At 37.3% G+C, this 20,530-nt stretch overlaps 1 protein-coding gene across 21 annotated transcripts in view; it reads right to left on the bottom strand.

Annotated features, from left to right (window-relative positions):
- The window catches only part of LOC132122239 (neurexin-1a), a 175,692-nt gene that overhangs the window by 14,875 nt on the left and 140,287 nt on the right, over window positions 1-20,530 (bottom strand). For 14 of the 21 annotated variants that reach the window (XM_059532247.1, XM_059532250.1, XM_059532251.1 and 11 more), the window contains 3 exons: window positions 13,504-13,675; window positions 8,139-8,228; window positions 6,549-6,865 (listed from right to left, as the gene is read on the bottom strand). In XM_059532247.1, the coding sequence (XP_059388230.1) occupies window positions 6,549-6,865; window positions 8,139-8,228; window positions 13,504-13,675 (579 nt within the window). The remainder of the gene's footprint in view (window positions 1-6,548; window positions 6,866-8,138; window positions 8,229-13,503; window positions 13,676-20,530) is intronic. The other 7 variants (XM_059532261.1, XM_059532262.1, XM_059532263.1 and 4 more) reach the window with 1 other exon arrangement.

Genomic DNA, 20,530 nt, shown 5'->3' with positions numbered 1-20,530 from the left:
GCAAGCTGATCACCTGACTCATCTCAGCCAATCGCCATCGGCGCTCGTCTTGAGGTTGCTAAGGGTTTGCTCAGTCGAAGACATTTTTGTTATAGCGTTGTTATTTTTTTAGAAAAGAGATTGATGTGTGTATATGGAGGGGAGGGGGGGTTGCACACCTTCTGCCCTGCCATGAAACTCCACAGAGACACAACCTACAATCTAACATCAAACACGCATGCACACTCTCAAAATACATTCGAGAAAGGGTACGTTACACAACGGATGGCAAAAGCTCCATGTTTTCATCTCAACTGGCCATCCTGATCCTCTGGGACCTTGGGTTATTCAGCTCCATCTAAATACCTCTGCCAGCTACATTAACCAGTTTGAACGCTCGTTTAACTCGCATTCAAATTTGTGCTTTGGGCACGTACACGACTACTGAGAAAGGTTGGGCGGAACAGATAAAGACAGATATGTTTAATTCGCACCATGGTCAGTCTCACAGGATGTGATTTGACCCCTGCATCTGCAGAATCTGTGCGAAGGCACGGGCACGCAATGCAGCCATACAATATGAATGTGACATAATTCATAAAAAGAAACAAAAACCGAGCCAAGGTATTGACGGCGACGCAGATTAGAGATCACAGGTTGATACAAATATCTGGTTCATCATAAAGACTACACAAGCCTTTTGTGAATTAACAGGGTCGTTATTACCCAAAAGCACATAGATTTATAACTGTTTGCAATAACTACCACCTCTGGAGAAAGAGAGAGAGAGAGAGAGAGAGTAAGGGAGGGGAAAAAAGAAACCGATGAAAAGTAGCTGAGCAGCAGTCCATTTTATTACTCGCTTTGTGCCAGTTCAAACAATCGTATTGATTGACTGATTTAAGCAGTCAGTGTAAATGAGCACTGGGACAACAGTGCATGCAGGGCAAGTCACCGGATCCATTAATTAGACAGAAGTGGAAAAAAGGCACAGGAATCTGGACCAGTTTTAATCTATTTGTGCTGAACATTGTCCTGCCCTCATGATGCAACAGAATGAAATGAGTGGGTACCTCATTAGAGTACACGTGAAGCTTTATGCAGGACTGTTGTATTTTGGGAGTTGTGGCACAGACATGCACATCTAATTGAGGTCAATGTAACACTTAAAATAAGATATTTCTGATAACTACTGGGTAATATATAGGTGCATCTCAGTAAATTAGAATGTTGTGCAAAAGTTCATTTATTTCAGTAAATCAACTCAAATTGTGAAACTTGTGTATTAAATAAATTCAGTGCACACAGACTGAAGTAGTTTAAGTCTTTTGTTTCTTTTAATTGTGATGATTTTGACTCACATTTAACAAAAACCCACCAATTCAATCTCAACAAATTAGAATATGGTGACATGCCAGTCAGCTAATCAACTCAAACCACCTGCCAAGGTTTCCTGAGCCTTCAAAATGGTCTCTCAGTTTGGTTTAGTAGGGTACACGATCATGGGGAGGTCTGCTGATCTGACAGTTGTCCAGAAGACAGCTTTTTGAAGATGCTGATTTCATTTTCCAGCAGGACTTGGCACCTGCCTACACTGCCAAAAGCACCAAAAGTTGGTTAAATGACTATGGTGTTGGTGTGCTTGACTGGCCAGCAAACTCACCCGACCTGAACCCCAGAGAGAATCTGTGTGGTATTGTCAAGAGGAAAATGAAAAACAAAAGATTAAGATGTGCTGAAGGCCACTGTCAAAGAAACCTGGGCTTCCATACCACCTCAGCAGTGCCACAAACTGATCACCTCCATGCCACGCTGAATTGAGGCAGTAATTAAAGCAAAAGGAGCCCCTAACAAGTATTGAGTACATGTACAGTAAATTACATACTTTCCAGAAGGCCAACAATTCACTAAAAAAGATTTTTATTGGTATTATCAAGTATTCTAATTTGTTGAGATAGTGAATTGGTGGGTTTTTGTTAAATGTGAGCCAAAATCATCACAATTAAAAGAACCAAAGACTTAAACTACTTCAGTCTGTGTGCATTGAGTTTCATAATTTGAGTTGAATTACTGAAATAAATGAACTTTTCCATGACATTCTAATTTATTGAGATGTTTATAGACTAGTTTTGTGATCACTTGATTCATTTTCCTGAATGTGTGTATTTACAGTAATCCTGTTAAACGATTAATCGCAATTTAATTGCATCCAAAATAAATGTTTACATATTAAAAAACACACATATATAGTAGATATTTTGAAAATATTTACATGCATTTACATGTATATATTAATATTCATATAATTAATATTATATATAAATATAATTAGTATATAAACAACATATTTCTCAAATATATACGTGCATGTGTATTTATATATACATAATATATGCAGTACACATACATATATTATGTAAACAAAAACTTTGATTTTGGATGTGATTAATCGCCATAGATTAGACAGCACTAATCTATAGCTTTTCATTAGAAAATAATAAATCATACATCAGCTATATTCTAGACATTTATCATATTAGTTTTATCCCCAAAGTGTTGCTAGGTTAGACAGACGGTCTCAGCCTCAGACGTCACACCCACGGACCGTTGGCTAAACATCTGATGCAAATGGGACACAAAAGTGGAAAAACTTCAGGAGTGTCGAAGTCGTCATCGGATTGGTTGAATTCTACAGGATTTCCACGAGACATGTATGTCACATTCTTTAATGTTCCATCTGGAATCAAAGATACTGTGGCGCCAAACACCCACACCAAAAAAGAAAGCCGTCGTGTTTACAACTGTGATGACGAGCGCTCATCAGGATCAACTAACGCTGGATTTTCAAAAGTATGTGAAAAAGACACTCACACACACACACACACACACACACACACACACACACACACACACACACACACACACACTGTTTGCATTATTTGAAATCACAAAGGCAAAACAAAACAAATTTAAAACATTTTCCACATACAATTTCCATACAGTATATATTCCCACTATGCTAGAACTGATTTGTAATGACACCAGAAACACACACTGTAAACACATTCCAGTAATTCTCAGTGAATTTTCCCACCAAGAGAAAAAAAAAAACTATGACCTATTTTGCATCTGATGGAATCAAATCCACTCCGCACCAACACAGGGCATCTATAAATGCATGACTCTCACGTGGCACACGCCCACGCTGCCATTCTCTAGGCAGAGAAATGGCGCTTCAGTGCCCTCTGCCCATCTCTAGATCTAAAAGATACCCTGGGCTGTTTAATGACATGAACAGCTCAAACAGTACATGCTAATTTATTATTTAAAGCCCAGCACATAGCCTGACAGCCTGCTGCAGCAAGATCAAATACGCAGGTTCCTGGCATGCCAAATCCAATCGAGCCGGACACCACAGCTGCAGATGTGAAGAAATATCAGAAACAAGACAGACCAACCACATATCCATAAATGTGGTGATGTAACAGGTAAAATGCAGGGAAATTATACTTCAGAGAAGAAAAACCAAAGAGAAGGAGTGGGACAGAGGATAAAGAAGATAATAAAAAAGCTGTCACTTCTGAACATCAGTCGTGCGGGGGGTAGTCACAAAGGAAATCAACTTCTGATAGAAATATTAAACATCTCATCTGTCAGTCTCAAGCAGACGGTGCATGCATGTGTTTTTCGAAGCATGTTGGGCTCCTTTGAGACGACCTCAGTTGTTTGTTTGTTGTGGCGGCTGTTTGAACAGAAATGAGTAAAACACAATGCTTCTCCTCTTGCTGGCTTATCATTAACGCTACTTTAAAAGCTTATATGCTCTGAGCCACTGTCAGACAATAGCAGAACCAGTTTATCTGAGGATAATCCAAGCTCCAAACGTCATTTTAAGATTAAGTATGCTCACAGAGCAGATCTGAAGCCATTAAATGAAAAAACTGGTCATGCAAAGTATGCTAAATTATTCCAAAGACTACAGACCTCATTTACACTACACACAGATTTGCTGTATTACAAGCAAATCAATTGATCTGCATGAAAAACTATTTCCTTCTTAGCTATTCGTTTGTAAAGCGTTTGTACAATTAAAAAAATCATCTCTATTATCTACAGCGCCTTTTTCTACAAAGGCCAAGCTGACAATCTGGGACTCAAAATCTTTTTTTAAAGCTGGAAACAAGCGGAAAGTTTTAGGATTTTTACATTTAAAACAAAGCAAAATTTTGAAATAAAATAGATTAAGAATTTTAAATATTCTCTACTAGAGCTCACTTATCAAACATTAATTATATGGGTCAGTGGTGTGACGCTCTCTTGGTTTATTCAGAAATATATAAAAAATGCAATTCATATAGAAAATGACTCAAATTCACGTCTTCTATGATGAGCATGTTTTTAATTTCTGAATAAAAATTTGCTTTGATATGATTGGTTAGCTCAGACTCCTGAAAAACAATTAGATTTGATTAAATATCATAAATAAAATGTACAAATGAATCATACACCACGTTACATTTTTAACAATTAGGTGACGATACATTTTTTCTTTAAAATTTCTCAAAACCAGTATCATAAATACAATTCTACAACTTGACAGATGTTTTAAACTAGATTTTCTCTTCCTTTTAAATACACCCCCTCCATTTCTTTCTTGTGATCACTTTTATACACCACTGACTCATATAATGTAATATATTCAAATTATAATCAGTAAATTTTTCAGTTCCTCCAATTAACAAACTTTTCATATAGATTGTACAATTAGGTATCTACGCATCTCACTATTTCTTAGCATAATGCACAGCAATTTTCACACTCTCAAGCACCACTTAAATTCCTTCAGCCCTTCTTCATTCAGATCTCGGCTAATTCGAGGATGCTTAAGGGGGAGACCTTGACAGACGCTCTGGAAAAGTGTTAGGAAGATGGAGAGCCCAAGAAGTTCCATTAGCTCTTATTACAGAGAGCTCTCCGGTCTAATGGCCGCTCCAGTCTAATGGGCATCACAAAGGCCTGTAATCAAAGAACCACAAACTCCTCTTTGATTTCGCATCCCTCTCTATCCAGCTTTTATCATTAATTAGATATAAAAAATCCATCTTAAAAAAAAGAAGCCGTTGATTTGGACATCGCAACTGTGCTGAGAGAGAGAAAGAGATTGTAATGGATGATAATGGAACGCAGATGGCGCAAACTTAGAGAGTGGTGTAGACGCCGCTGTGCCGAGAAGAAAGGAGTCTCAGATTTCCATGGCAACATTTACCATCATCGACGGTGTGTGGAGGGCAGCGAGCCCACCATTTTGTAATGCAATCCACACACAAGGCCATGATAAGCCAACATCACGACTGGGCACTAATAGATCGAAATATCTGTTATTGCACAACTATCGCTTTCACACGTCGTGCCTGGAGTGCCCTTGAGAAGGGAGAAGGTAATTTAATATGCAGGGCCAGAATCAGTTTTAACCATATCAAATTACGATTTTATTGTTGTGGAAGCTAAATCACAGTGCGTAAAGTCACGCACGAGGAGACGAGACTGAACTGGCCTTGGCAAGCCTGTCAATCACCCCGCTCAGCCTCCTGCTCTGACATGTAATTACAGCGCCACTGTAATTAGAGCTCACTGTCAGGGTCCTGAATGATGCCTCGCGCTTGACTCGGAGAGAGACAGACTGGCAAGAGAGAACCTGTGAGTTGTAAAGGACCTATAGTGCTCTCATCTTCCCCATGGATTTCTCCCCTTTATGGCCCTGTTCTATTTGCCTGTGGGTTCTCTCTGTTCATAAAGACTGACACCAGTGTCCTGGCACTCTCTCTCATCCTGAGCCACAGCACATCTACAAAAGAAACGGCCAATCACTTTATGGCAATTGCAATTGAATTGTGCTGGGCCGAAACCCTTTGGCGGTTCGATAATGTGTCTTTAAGCGCCCTGGTCTTAGTCTCGAGGCCTCTTTTGCTTGAGAGAGCACAAAGTTCAGTTTAAACGTGCCTTATTGCTGTCTGGGTCACTTATTGAAACACTACTTATAATGTTTTGGATGGTAAAAGAGAAACTGAGCGAGTGTACGTGAGAGGAATAAAGAGCGAGTCCGAGAGCAATGATGTAGAGCAAACAAATTGGAAAAAAGTTTATGTAAACATATAAAATAACATCATGGGCACTCACATGGGATCAAGACATGATAAGGTTAATAATAATACTAGTAACGTAATAAAAGCTGCTTTATTTAAAATGAAGCAGGGTGCCTCATGGGGGCAGACTTCTCACACACTTTTGCTTGTGGAAGAAATGAAACGTCTGACAGTAAACCGTACGCTTCATAAATTCAGCAATGCAAAACCTTCATCACTGCATGATAAATCCAAAGTAACTGCCATAAATGTACATCAATCACTGAGTGCATCTGTAAAATTCCCAGTTTATTCCAAGTTTTTCTTGAATGCAAAACCCTAGTGTTTTCCCATTCATGTCACAATCTGACAAGGAAGAACAAAAATATACCGAACAGCAGCATCAGCTTTCACAGAATAGTAAAGTAGAATAAAGTGGCCGCTGACCTGTGGAGTTGTGGTCTGCTTGCCCTGCCGGTTGGATGCAGTCGTAGTGGTGATGTCGGTGATGGAGGGCGACGTTTCTGAGCGGTTGCCCGTGGCGGAGGCGCTGGACTGGGGCGTAATAGAAGAAGAGGGCATATCTCCCACCAACCGAGCGCTACCCTCCACACGTACGTTGGGGTCGCCCTCGGCGGCCATGTTGAGCACTTTTAGGCCATTGTAGTAAAGCCCCGAGAGCTGGCCCTGGAAGGGCCGACTGCCCTTCTCCCAGCCTCCGATCTTTATGGTAGTCTGACTGTTGAAGATGGTGAGCTGCCGACCTGCCGGGGAAGAACGTTACAGAAAATACAAGGATGTTCAACAGCCCGCTCCCCCACGTCATAGAGACGCACACATACACATGCACACGCTAACAAACAGACACGCACACACACGCACACACACGCACACACACAAAAACAGAACTGATGGAAGTCCTGATGGTAAAACACACAACAACCGTAACCTTATTTTCCCTGAGGATCATGAAGCAATAAATTACACTAATGCTAACAGCAACACTGGTAATTTATCGACTGTAATTTAATGGCTGCTGTTGGCACAAAGTAAAAAAATGAAGGGGATGAGAAAGCTGGGTCCCAAAACAAATCAATGGGACTTTGCTAAAAGGACAATCAAATACATACTAAGATGAGAGACAAAATATTCTTCATCTGTAGAAAGTACAAATTTCCCCCTTTTTTGTTTGAGAAAATTACTGGTAATCCTTAAATACAGCAGTTTATTGCAAATCACAAAGCCTGTATGCACAGGTCAAGTAAATTTTATTGAGATTGCCTTTCAGCAAGGGCAATGGCAATTAAAATTAATTAGACTGAAATAAGGTTTATGTGAGAATGGCTTTACAACTACATGAGACATTACAAATGATTCATCATGGTTATAATTCCATTGAAAAGGGAAAGCAAGAAAACAAGCAAACTTGGAAAACAAATCACTTTGAACGATTCAATTTGTTACATACATTGCAGCATGCATTCAAGTCTTTTCCCTACTTGTGTGTTTAACTTGCTTGTTAAAGGGACTTCATATCTGATGCCAATAATCATTGAAGCTATTTAAGAGACATTTGCTTCGAGATTTTAACTGTGCACTTTAGCAGCTTCCAAAAGAAATATGTTTAGCATGAAAAGAAGATATGCATATATAAATTAAATAGTGTGTGTACATCATTATGAATTCAAATAATTTCCACTGTGGACATGTACTTTAATTAGTCATTTAGATTATTACAGCTGCAAAATAACATTATTTAAATAGGTATTTTAATGATGTAAACATATTTTGTTAATGATTAAACTAACTTCAGTTATCAGTATATTACCAGTCCCTTTAACCTCTGACATGTTTACAAGTACAGTATAACAACACATTATTGAATTGTACAGTGCATATATTACAAACTACATTTGTTTAATTTTTAAACTTGGTTATACAGGGGATTTATGTTTTAGATGGTTTATTTGCTGTGCAAAATATCACTTGCTTATGATCAAATTATCTTTTATTTAAAGTTTTAATCAGTGTTTTTACCTTTGTCGAGTAGCCATTCGTCAACTACTCGACCAAGCCGATATGGGATTCGCTGTCTAGCAATCGCCAGGCGTTCGTTATCAATGTTGCCTTTAAAGTTTAAAGAGACATTTCATTGTTAAAAATCTGAAAGGTCAAAGATTAAAACCTACAGTGAGACATATACCTTAACTGTCTGTTTTTTTCTTCTTTTTTTTCCTCTTATTTTCTCTTTCATTTTTTTTTTATTTGGAACACCAAGGTTGCATACATAAGAATGATGAAGCTTTTCATTCAAATTAAAATTTAAGCAAACAAATTAACCCTATTTTAATAGAAGCACTATGTTAAATATGCACCTACTCTTCACTCACCAAACTCAATCGTTTATACACAATATCACTCCTTTACATAGTACATTTACAAAATAGTAATCTTTTAAATCTTTTTAGCAATTTTTTCATCTAGTTATACATGAAAACTAGCTCATTTTAATCGAAATATTGACATTACAGTACATTCCAGCGTTTTGCAACCAATTTGATTTTAGCTTCACATTTGCTATCTAATCTAAAAAGTCTATTTTCAGTCATTTTTGATATGATAAATCTCACATTATCAGATCACAATACATTTAAAAACATCAAAGTAGCAGAAAAAACACTCAAAGGATTAAAGCAACAGGAAGATTATCAGTTCATCAGTAATGCATGTAAGATCAGCTCATGTTCATGTTCCCCATGTGAATTTGAAATTGCTCTGACAAAAGCTTTGACCTCAGAGATGTCTACAGTATATGCAAACATTTAGATGCTTGTTCGCTACGGTGAGCGCCACGTGATCTTGAGCAGAAGCTGTGCTTAAATGCAGATATTTATGCAACATGTCCAGGTTTAACCAGGTACGGTAAATTGAGATTATTTGAAAACATTTGCTTCACTCCCATTACGGCCCACACATAATTACCACTCCTGACTTCGCTGGAAAATTCAACATGAAACCTGACTTGCTCAGATTTCCAAAGAGTATAATTACGCCTCACAATTTTTACTCTATGAGCTATTAACTATAGCTATTATTTGTCAATCAGAAAGGAGTCTCGCTCTCTCTCTATGTATAAAAATGTTTCCTCAATGAGAAAATCAGCCTGAAAGGCTATGATGTGAGAAATTCAGAGTGAGAATTACTAGCAAATTTCCATTGTAATGTGTTCTCGTTTCTTTTATACATATGCACCAATACTGACAAAATTGAAAATTCTATCATCAAACTGTAAGACTTGCTTTCTTCGGTGGAAAACAAAAAGGAAAATCTTGTAAAAAATATATTGGATACTCTTTTTCAAGTAATGAAAGTGAATGTGAAATATCCCCATGAAATATCTTGTTATCTGAGTTAGATCTTTATTCACACTAATTATGTGGAAAATAGCAGCAAAGACATTAGTCAAACAATTTCCTTTTGTGTTCTGCAGAAGAATGAAAATCATACAGGTTTGACAAAGCAAGGTGAAAAATTTTGACAAATTATTCATTTAAAGCACCAAATTTAAGCTTATGCCACCTCACGTGAATATGGCTGCTCTAGTCGACACCACTTTTGAGGTAAAGCTCTTTATTCTGTATCCGACACTGAAATGACATGACTAAATTGCTTCTCAAACACAGTACAATACTGTTTTTGATGGGTGATTGTAGAAGAAGAACACCTGCGGTCAAGGAAATAAGCCTTCCACAGGGCTGCACGTAAGGACAGATGGAGTGCTCGACTCTAGACTTGAGTTTGAGAGCGCCAATAATCTGCTGTGAGAGCGGAAAGAAGTTTGAAACTCAGTCCATAACAACGAGTCCCCCCCCTTTCCTTTTACTTTCATTCGTTTGTATTTTTTCCCCTTCTTTAATTCTGTCATTTTCTCCCTCCTGCCATGTGCAGTCGGGTCTAACTGTGATTTATGTCCACTTGTGCACTTTACCTAGAGTAATCAAGAGTGAAAGGAGTAATTTGTCTCAAATCATAGCTAAAAAGAAACAAGACAAGAAGGGAAGAAAAGCAATAGGAGCTCTTGAAGCGGGATGGACCAGATGACTAAGGGCAAGTTGTGTGCATGATTGCACAAACACACGCACGCACACCCACCCACCCACTCACACACATACATACATACATACACACACATGCAGTGTTCATCTTCTGTTTAAATAAGGGGGCAGTTGCCTGAGGCTTTCTTGGGTAAAGTGAAAACGACTGCCTAGTTAGCTTAGCATGCTAACAGTCTGAGCACCCTTTCTTTGTAAATATTAGACACTTTTATTATAAACTTTTTTTAGACACTAGGCATCTAAAAGAAAATACATTTCTGTGGTTTTATATCTGTTCTGCATCCAATACACAGTGATTTTCAAGGACAGCAACAACACCTCAATTTGTCCCTCCGCCAGTCCAAACCTCACGCTGTGGCCATTTTGTGCCCAGCAGTAGCTGTGTGGCGGTAATTCTGTCAGGAACATTCTTTTTTTCTTTTTTTTATGAAAAAGGTGTACTTAAGTGCTAATTGCGTCCATTTAAAAATGTCTACAACTGGACATAAAGCATAGGTGATTTTAGATGCTATATAGAGGGTTTCGCCCCTCACCTTTCATCAAAGTGCTTTTAAAAATCTGTGATTTCCTGAGCTGTCAGAACTCTTAAAAATCTTTCCATCACATTCGCTGAAAACAGCAACTGCAGTATGTTTCACTCTCAACTTCCTTTAACAGTCAGAAACATTTTTACATTAAAGGGATAATTCACCTAAAAATTTATATTGTGCCATCATTTACTCACCCTCATGTTGTCCCAAACCTTTATGACTTTTGCTGAACACAAAATATATTTTCTTTGTTAATTAAGATAAATACAGTATATATATATATATATATATATATATATATATATATATATATATATATATATATATACAGTGCAGTACAGACCAAAAGTTTGGACACACCTTCTCATTCAAAGAGTTTTCTTTATTTTCATGACTATGAAAATTGTAGATTCACACTGAAGGCATCAAAACTATGAATTAACACATGTGGAATTATATATGGAATTATATACATAACAAAAAAGTGTGAAAAAAATGAAAATATGTCATATTGTAGGTTCTTCAAAGTAGCCACCTTTTGCTTTGATTACTGCTTTGCACACTCTTGGTATTCTCTTGATGAGCTTCAAGAGGTAGTCACCTGAAATGGTCTTCCAACAGTCTTGAAGGAGTTCCCCGAGAGATGCTTAGCACTTGTTGGCCCTTTTGCCTTCTGTCTGCGGTCCAGCTCACCCCTAAACCATCTCGATTGGGTTCAGGTCCGGTGACTGTGGAGGCCAGGTCATCTGGCGCAGCACCCCATCACTCTCCTTCTTGGTCAAATAGCTCTTGATGCCTTCAGTGTGACTCTACAATTTTCAGAGTCATGAAAATAAAGAAAAGTTTGGTGTGTCCAAACTTTTGGTCTGTACTGTATATATATATATATATATATATATATATATATATATAGTACAATGAACTATATATATAGTATATATATATAGTATATATATATAGTACAATGAAAGTAAGTAGGATTCTGTGTTGATTTGGTTTCCATTTAATATAAAAACAGCCAAAAATCAAGTTCTGCAGAAGAAAAAGCTTGATGGCTATAAAATATCATCCGTCCTCCCAGTCAGTGTCAGAACAAAGACCTCCTTCTTCTACTAAAATAACAATATGCAATACAAAACACTCCTGATGTATATTCAGTGACATTTAGATGTTATTTTGATAAGTTTTATTAATGTTTTTTTTTTCAAGTAAAATGGACAAGACTCCAGGGAAATGAATTGAGCAGGGAGTTGAATAAGTTTCACATTGAAAATTCAATTTCTTAGTTTAATACATTCTTTATTGCTATATGTTATTACTACATTACAATTGCATGACAATCCAGTCAGTTAGGTGAAAGAATGATAGCATAGGTTAAGAGTGGGTGGAAAAATTGCAGGCTTTCTTTTTATGCTAAAGCTATATTAGTTACAGAACTAATTGTTCAAGATAAACAAGCTCCCCATTTTGTTCTCCCTCGTTGTCAATTTAAATTCAATGCATTTATTATCTCGTCTAACACAGAGCAGAGTCAATCAAGCGCTGATTAAAATGAAGCGGTCATGACAAGTTTTCTTTTTTTTATATTTCAGTGGAAGTTTCTTCCATTCTGCCATGGACATGAGATGCATTAGTATTCAGACAATCACTAGCGCACCGCTCACTAAATCCACAGACACAATGGAAACAGGAAGCTGAGAGAAAATGGCACATTACAATGGCTCCATTTTAACAAGCAATTGTCTTCCACTCCAAATGAAAGACGCTGCTGATATTTGGGTTGTTTGTTTACACTAAAACAATGAGAGGGTCTCGACGAGGAAAAACAGTACCTCTTTTTCCGTGTCTGTTTCTATTTCTATCCCTCTGTATTCTTTATAGTTCTGTTTCCAAGAACTTATGTGTCTTTCTATGATATTTTTTTTTGTGTATGGCCTAGTTTGTCTAAATTGTTTTAAATACAATATGTCAACTCTTGGTTTTAGGATAATCCTGTTAAGATTCTTACTGTTCTCCCAATTAAATAATACAAAATGCAATTCTATGCAACCAGTCAGTGTATCTACAGCTGAATCTAGTGTGTCTCACGATTATACATTTTCATTTTCCCAGCACATTTTGAATTGAAGGACAAGCCGTATTGAACGCAATGATGAGCAACGGACGACAGCGTAGCATTTATGGGAAGCATGAGATTTTCCGAGCTTCATTACCACTTCAGTCGTCAAACACTCGACATTTCAACAGTCTATCACGTCTGCTCCCAAGAAGAAAGACGTTTGCGAAGATCGAGAGCAAATAATCTCTGTAAAGGAAGAGATGGTTTAAGAAGAGCTTGAAGGAAAATAAAAATTAAAAGACTAATACAGCCGGCTCCTTTTCATCATGATTGACAAACGAGTGCAATGGGATTATTTCTCATCGCTGATCTCTTGTCAAGCTTTTGTCAGGGCTTTTCAGGCGACTGAGAGGCTGGTGAATTTGATAACCCTGGCTCTGACATTTTCAGCCTTCTAAAGCCCCAAGAGCAATCATCTCTGCTGACATTTGGAAAGGATACCAGGGTTACCTTTTTTTTAACTGTGAGAAACCACAATCACAGACAAAGGTATTTTGTCTTTAACCCTGTGATTCAGACTCTTTTTCCTGAGCTCTGCCAGCCTTTTATTGTTCCCATTGTGAATAGCTGCATGGCTGAGACTGTGTGTGTGTGTGTGTGTGTGTGTGAACATGCGTATAAAGGCTGAGGGCTCTTACCCGTTGGGTAGCGCTCAATGACTGGCAGATCATCCACCTGCAAGGTGGCGTTACCACCACTTCTCGTAAAGCGAACTATGTGGTACTTTCCATCATTTACAAACTTTGAGGTTTCTTCGATGTTTATGTCATCGGTGCCCACATTGAACACCACTTTGATATTGCCTCTTTCCTGTAAAAATAGAGAGAGAGAGAAAGAAAAAGAGGGAGGGAGATAAAGAAAGAGGACTTTAAGATTATATCATAGTCATTCTGTTCTGATTCACTCCGCCAACATAAAGCGCTCAGGTTATAAGCACTGGTTTATTTTAGCATATGAACATCACATTTAATGACCATCACTCTGTCTTAGCAACCTTGCGGAAGACAATTTATTATTATTAATAAAGGCTCTCATAGAGAGGCAGCTATACTCCATCTTAACTGGCAGAATAACAGATGTACCGAATTTATTGAGGACCAAACAAGGTGATAGTTTATCAGCCTGTGCACAATTTCTCCTGACAGCACAGTGCATCAGAAAGATTTACCACTGCTTTAATTCGCCAGAAAAAAAGCGGCATTCATATTTAATAACGAAAATATCTATAATTTATGTTTTAATGAGCCTATTACATGAAGGAAATGGATAGTAATAAAGAAACCGGCAAGTATTTTTTTTTCCATTTTAGAAGTTTCGTGATTTTCTTTCGATAATAATTAGTGGGGATATATTTGTCATGTCTGTGTATATAGAGAGAATACCACGGTTTTAGTTCAGACATTTAGTAAATATTACATTAAATCAAATTCAGTGTGTATTATTGCATTTGCAATGTGATATGTAAGTGATAAAGTACAGTCAGCCAGTCATTATGACAAAATAAATCCTGACAGGTTGATCAGGACACCATCATTCAGCAGGAGCTCTCGTATCACCCTAAAGTAGTTTATTTTGGATTAATGACTGGCTGACTGTACACCATCCTGCTCATTACATGATTACTTATCAATTAAAGAAATAAATGGACATGAAATATTGATTGCAGCTGAAATTATTCAATTACAAGAAAGAAAATGCTGAGTGATATGAGAGACGTACTGCAGCTGATGCTTTGTACAATGTTCATTAAACAACCCACTGCGGATTATACAAAAACATTAAACAGCTTTGTGGAAAACTGCAGTTCAAAAATTGTAAAAGATGACAGCTGCACTGTATAACTGCCTGTTGTCTCTCATATTTCCCTGTGTCCTCTTTCTTAACATTTTGTCAAATAATTTCAACTCAATCCCCTTTGAATCAGTCAATCCTGTAGGGTGATACAAAACCCCTCAGCTTCTGATTTCTAATATATATATATATATATATATATATATATATATGCATACAACGCAGATGGAAAGACATAAACTCACATGGCAAAATAATATTACCAGCAGCAATCTGTAATTTTAAAGGGGGTGGCATGACTGTTGCAGATGTCAAAGTAAAATTTACTGTGCCACACATTAAGCCTCGTAAACTAAATAATACTACTTTTTCATTCCTGTTCATGTTCAAAAGTTTTTCAACAGGCCTGCAGGCAGATAACATAATCGAATCACAGGAAATCACAGGAAAAAAATAACCTTATAAGATTTTTCCCTCTTGAAATCAGTGCCTCAAGGCAATATGCTGGTCATACAGAATAATGTGTGACAGTCTCAGTGAAACGGAATCTAATCTGTATTCTGAGGCGCTGCTTCTCATTTTCAGTATAAATTTTCATCAATGCATGTTTCTGTCTTATTATCTTATGAAAATCACTCTGTGTGGTTCACATCCACACCACTAGATGGCCTCAATCCTTAATGGTTTCCTATTTGATGCAGCTCAGTGGGTGGGATTGTCTTTTGCTAATTACAATCAAACGTATTCATGTGCAAACAATCTTCTCTTATGAAAGCACATGCTAATAATACTCGCTCGATCCACTTGCTGCTCGTCTTATATAAAACAGTAACTATGCCCACTCTATGCTCTCCTTGATGACCTGCGTGCCCACATGCACTACTTAGTTAACTAAAAACTTGTTGCAAACTTGTTAGAAACGCTATTACAAGCCTGCACATGAGCACAAGCAATGGTGAAAATTGCTATTTGACATATTTACAACAGATGGAGGCCATTAGTTTAAAAAACTCAAAAAAAGGCTGCTGTGGGAACGTGGTCCTTTCGACTGATTTATTGCAGATTGCAAAAGCTACATGTGGCATTTCAAAATAATGAAATGGGGTGTGTATGAGAAGATCCCTTCGTGAATTCCCCTAATTCACACCTATCTGCCATAAGAGAGCAAGCAGAGGACAAATGGCAACACCAGACTTCATTATATTCTCCCAGGAGATATGTGTTTTTGTCTGGATACTCACAAGCTCTGTTTTTCTGACACGCACACACACACGCCCCATGTTGTCATCTCCAGCTGGATGCTCCTTCCGCCTCTCACACCCCATAATGAAGACAGATTCTGCCCGTTAGCCCTATCCTCTTCCCATCACCGGGAACAATGGGGCAGCGTCTCCTTCATCCTCCTCTGTGCTCTCTAACAGTATTTCTCCAGGGCCAATCTCTCACTCCCTGCACATCTTTTCAGCTTTGTGGTCAGAGCAGTGATGTGAGAACTTGGCCCGCACTCCAGTGGGCTGTGACACGCCACGCCCTCCTCTAATTGGAGAACGACCTCTCTTTCACCCTTCCGTCCAGGCCATCCCTTCGGGTAGCTGACCTCATTTCTTCATTCGGGATGAGGCGGCTGAGACCAGCACCAAGGGTGGCAGGTCTTTTGAAAAGTCGGAAATGACAGCGTTGACTCAATCACATCAGGCAAGGGGGAATGTGTTAATGGTAATGAAATCTGCAGAGCTGGGTAGATCACTTACAAAGTGTAACCCGTTACTGATTTCAAATTACATGACAAAAATTGTAGTTAGTAACGTAATCCATTACATTACACATTTTAGGTAATGTAATCAGACTACTTTTAAATTACTTATAGATTTTGTTTTTTACCTATCTTGTTTTTCACATTGATTTAAATAGGATAATCTTATACCATATTGACATAAAAATACAAAGAGTAAGAAAATATATTCCATTTGTTGTTATCAACAAAATTAAGTGCATTAAATATTATATTGCCAAGGTTTCCCAAACTGGGTTTATGAAGGTTCTGCAGGGGGTTTATGAGTTTAATGAAAAGCTAATAATTGATTAAATGTGACTCTGGACCACAAATCCAGTCATAAGGGTTAATTTTTTGAAACTGAGATTTAAACTGTCAGAAAGCTGAATAAATAAGCTTTCCATTGATTTGTTAGTATAGGAAAATATTTGGCTGAGATACAACAATTTGTAAATCTTGAATCTGAGAGTGCAAAAAAAAAACAACAAAAAATTAATAATCTATTAAAAATCATTTTTAAAGTTGTTCAAATGAAGTTCGTAGCATTGCATATTACTGTTAAATGGAGTTTTGATATATTTATATATTTACAGAAGAACATTTACAAAATATCTTCATGGAACATGATCTTTAATTAATATCCAACAGATTTTTGGCATAAAAGAAAAATTTTTGACCCATACAATGTATTGCTGGATATTGCTACAAATACACCTGTGCAACTTATGACTGGTTTTGTGCTCCAGGATCACAAATCATAAGAATGTTACGTTAAAATAAATACATTTTAAAATGAATCAAAATATAACACTCACTGAATTTTTTTTTTACATTTTATTTGTTCATATGCATGTCATGTGACACATCACAGAAGCATGAACATGCAAATGTGATATTTCATTATTTAAATATTTATTTAAAAATCTCAGGGGTACTTCCAATAAAAAATCTATTAGGTGAAAGAGGATCAGATGACAAAATATTTGTGCCTTTGTAATGTGTTTGAAAGACAAACACCATCCAAAGTAATGCACGGTAAAATAACCGACTAATTGATAATTTAAATAAATTAGTGTATAGTTGTTGTAATTAGTTGATGCAATGTTGAAATACTTCTTAAACCTGGAATTATTTTTGTAAATCCAGATGCCACTGAACTAATGACAGATCTCTGTGTAAATGTCCACAAAACTGGAAGACTTTCTGAGTGTCTAGAAGTGGTAGGCAATTTTAGAAAGGAACATTTAAATTATGAAAAACAGGAATCCAGGGAGAATCAATAAAATATGAATAAATGATTGCTATCGTGTACATGGTATGTAATCTTGTAATCCATACAAAGTAACTGTAGTCTGATTACGAATATTTTAAAACCTAATTTAATCTAATTACAAGAATTTTACATAATCTAGATTACATGTAATCAATTCTGGAAATCTGTAAGCATTTTTGAAGTTGGAAAAGGGGGCTCAGACTTTCGCAGGGGGCTTCTTCCTGCAACTTGAAGTGGGCATAGTTTAAGAGAGAACACCCTACGTCCTACATTCAGTCCCGGGTGTGATCGTGTCCCAGATTCGCAGAATTTTCTGTAAAAAAAAAAGAAAGAAAGAAAAGAGAGAAGGCGGCTCTATTATGAATGCCTCAGGGGCTAAATATACTGGAGGGGAGAGCAAAATTGAGCCGTGACACCAAATCCCAGATTATCACAGAATAACAAATGTTTTGGGTGCTGTGCTCAGGATTCTGTGTTCGGTAAATGATCCCTAAAGCGAGCAAAGGATGGGGTGTCATTTAAAAGGAGGGCCTGGTTCCACACGGCTGCGTCTTGGCTGTTCCTGTCCATCTCAAGCTTCAGGTCACCTCTCCACTGAGGCCTGCAGTGCTGCTCTAAATATAAAGAACTAATACAACTGGATTCTCATTAGACTCAGTGGGGGTTGTTATAGCAACACTGTTCTCTAGGGTGCTCTCATTTCTTGTAGGCAATTAGATGACAACCACGGTGCCATCCTGATTGACATTGGCATTCATCTACTCTGGAACTGCAATGACCACCTCTTGCCAGACACAAAAATAATTCAGTTGTTCTGAACTTCATAATATGTAGTTTAGAGCTGTATGTTTCTTGTGCTTATAAAATATACTTGTTATATTTATTTATGACTTAATACAAGACACTACAGGTCATAATCATCACCATACCCCAATTTTGCATATATTAATAGTACATTAAGTGAATACATTTTGTATTTCAAGTTTTTTTTAAATGCTGTTTAAATATGCAAATTAGGCATTACCTAATTAAAATACACTCATTTGCATACATTTGTCAGGAAATCTGAATATTGGATAAAGCCAGGTTAAAAATTCTAGTTTTGTTGATATATTAGAGTTAAGTGTTCTCACAGAGGGGATTCTGAATATTTTCAACCCTCTAAAAATACTGTCAATAGCCAAAAATAATTATTTTGACCAGGAATGGAATGTAGTTAAGTGCATATTTCTGATTTGTGCTTAAAAAAAAAAAAAAACTTAAACAGACTTAAATATATATTATGGCATAGGGGTGTAACGGTACGCAAAAATCAAGGTTCGGTATGTACCTCAGTTTTAAAGTCACGGTTCGGTTCATTTTCGGTAAAGTAAGGGAAAGAAATGCAAACATTAAACTGCAGGATGTTTATTACTATAAACTTTTTTAAAGAATTTGTTTACACTTTTTTAAAAATACTTTTTAATAAAATATATATAAAATAAAAAAAAGAATAAGTAATAAAATACTGCTGCAAAGTTCTCCACTAAATAAAATACTCTCAGTCTCAAACCAATATCATATAATAAAATATAATGAAAAATATAAATAAATAACTATGATTACAGTGCAGCATTACCAATCCCAGCTTGTAGGCCTGCTCATTTTTAAAATATATATAACTTTTCCAAAGTGTAAAGTGCAGCATCAACAGTTTCAGTTTTTAGACCTGCTCAGATTTCGTTATTGCGTTGGACCGATCGGAATTAAGAGCAAAGGTCTGTTTAAATGCCGACGGGAGCTGCGTTTGAATTACAATTATTTTTTTCCTAGTTGTAGTGATGTTCACATCGCGTGATGCCTTTTGAAAACCTTAGGCCGGTGACACACTGGCATATTGCACCTGTCAAACAGTCTCTATTGCCGTCAATACTGTTGACGGTGTCCTTTATCAGTAGGCTTTATATTTATGCTCGACATGAAGTATAGATATTGTTGTCGTGAAGACAAGATCCTGGTCTGTCGGCGATCTCCCTCTATGTCACCTACAGTTGCAGCAGCGCGCCATCGCCGCGTCAGGCACGATTCTGGTGTGTAAAGACACAGAAAACGCAAAGCAGCCGTCACGCAACTGACAAACAGCAGAAACGCCACGCTCATGCCACGCTGCCAGTGTGTCACCGGCCTTAGAATCAGCTGCAGGGCGGGATTTGCGCTGAACGTGGAGACTTCTGCCACTTTATATGTTCGCTTGGAAACACGAAAAAAATTTACAAAATATTGCATTCGGTCATTCGGTACACACTGCACTGTACAAAGCCCTGTAACGAAACGGTCCGGTACGAATACACGTACCGTTACACCCCTATTATGGAATGAAGACAAGTTATGGTAGCACAATCTTAAAATTGACTGGTGCTTTAAAAAAGAAAAAAAGTTTTGAAAGTGAAAGTATCTTGCCTTAAAGTGGCAGTTTACCAAAAAATTTTACCTTTATCATCATTTACTCACCCTTATTGTCATTCAAAACCTGACTTTTTCCCTCTGTGAAACACAAGCTGTCGATAAGCTGGAGATTTAACTGTTTTTGTCTATATAATAAATGTCAATGGGGTCCAAAACCACCCCATTGACATCAAAGACAGTTTCCTTAGTTCCACAAAGAACGCTGCACAATTGTGCAACATGAGGGTAAATTATGACAGATTTTTCATTTTTGGGTGAACTATCCCTTTAAGCTCTAAATAAATAGATGGAATAACTGATATTAATAACAGGCAGAATGTTCCATCAAGAGGAGCCAAACACACACACGCACACACACACACACTTAGGGCTGGAACGGTTG

The sequence above is a fragment of the Carassius carassius genome, chromosome 40 (assembly GCF_963082965.1).
Source record: "Carassius carassius chromosome 40, fCarCar2.1, whole genome shotgun sequence".
Lineage (NCBI taxonomy): Eukaryota > Metazoa > Chordata > Actinopteri > Cypriniformes > Cyprinidae > Carassius > Carassius carassius.
This window is presented reverse-complemented; position numbering and strand designations above follow the sequence as displayed.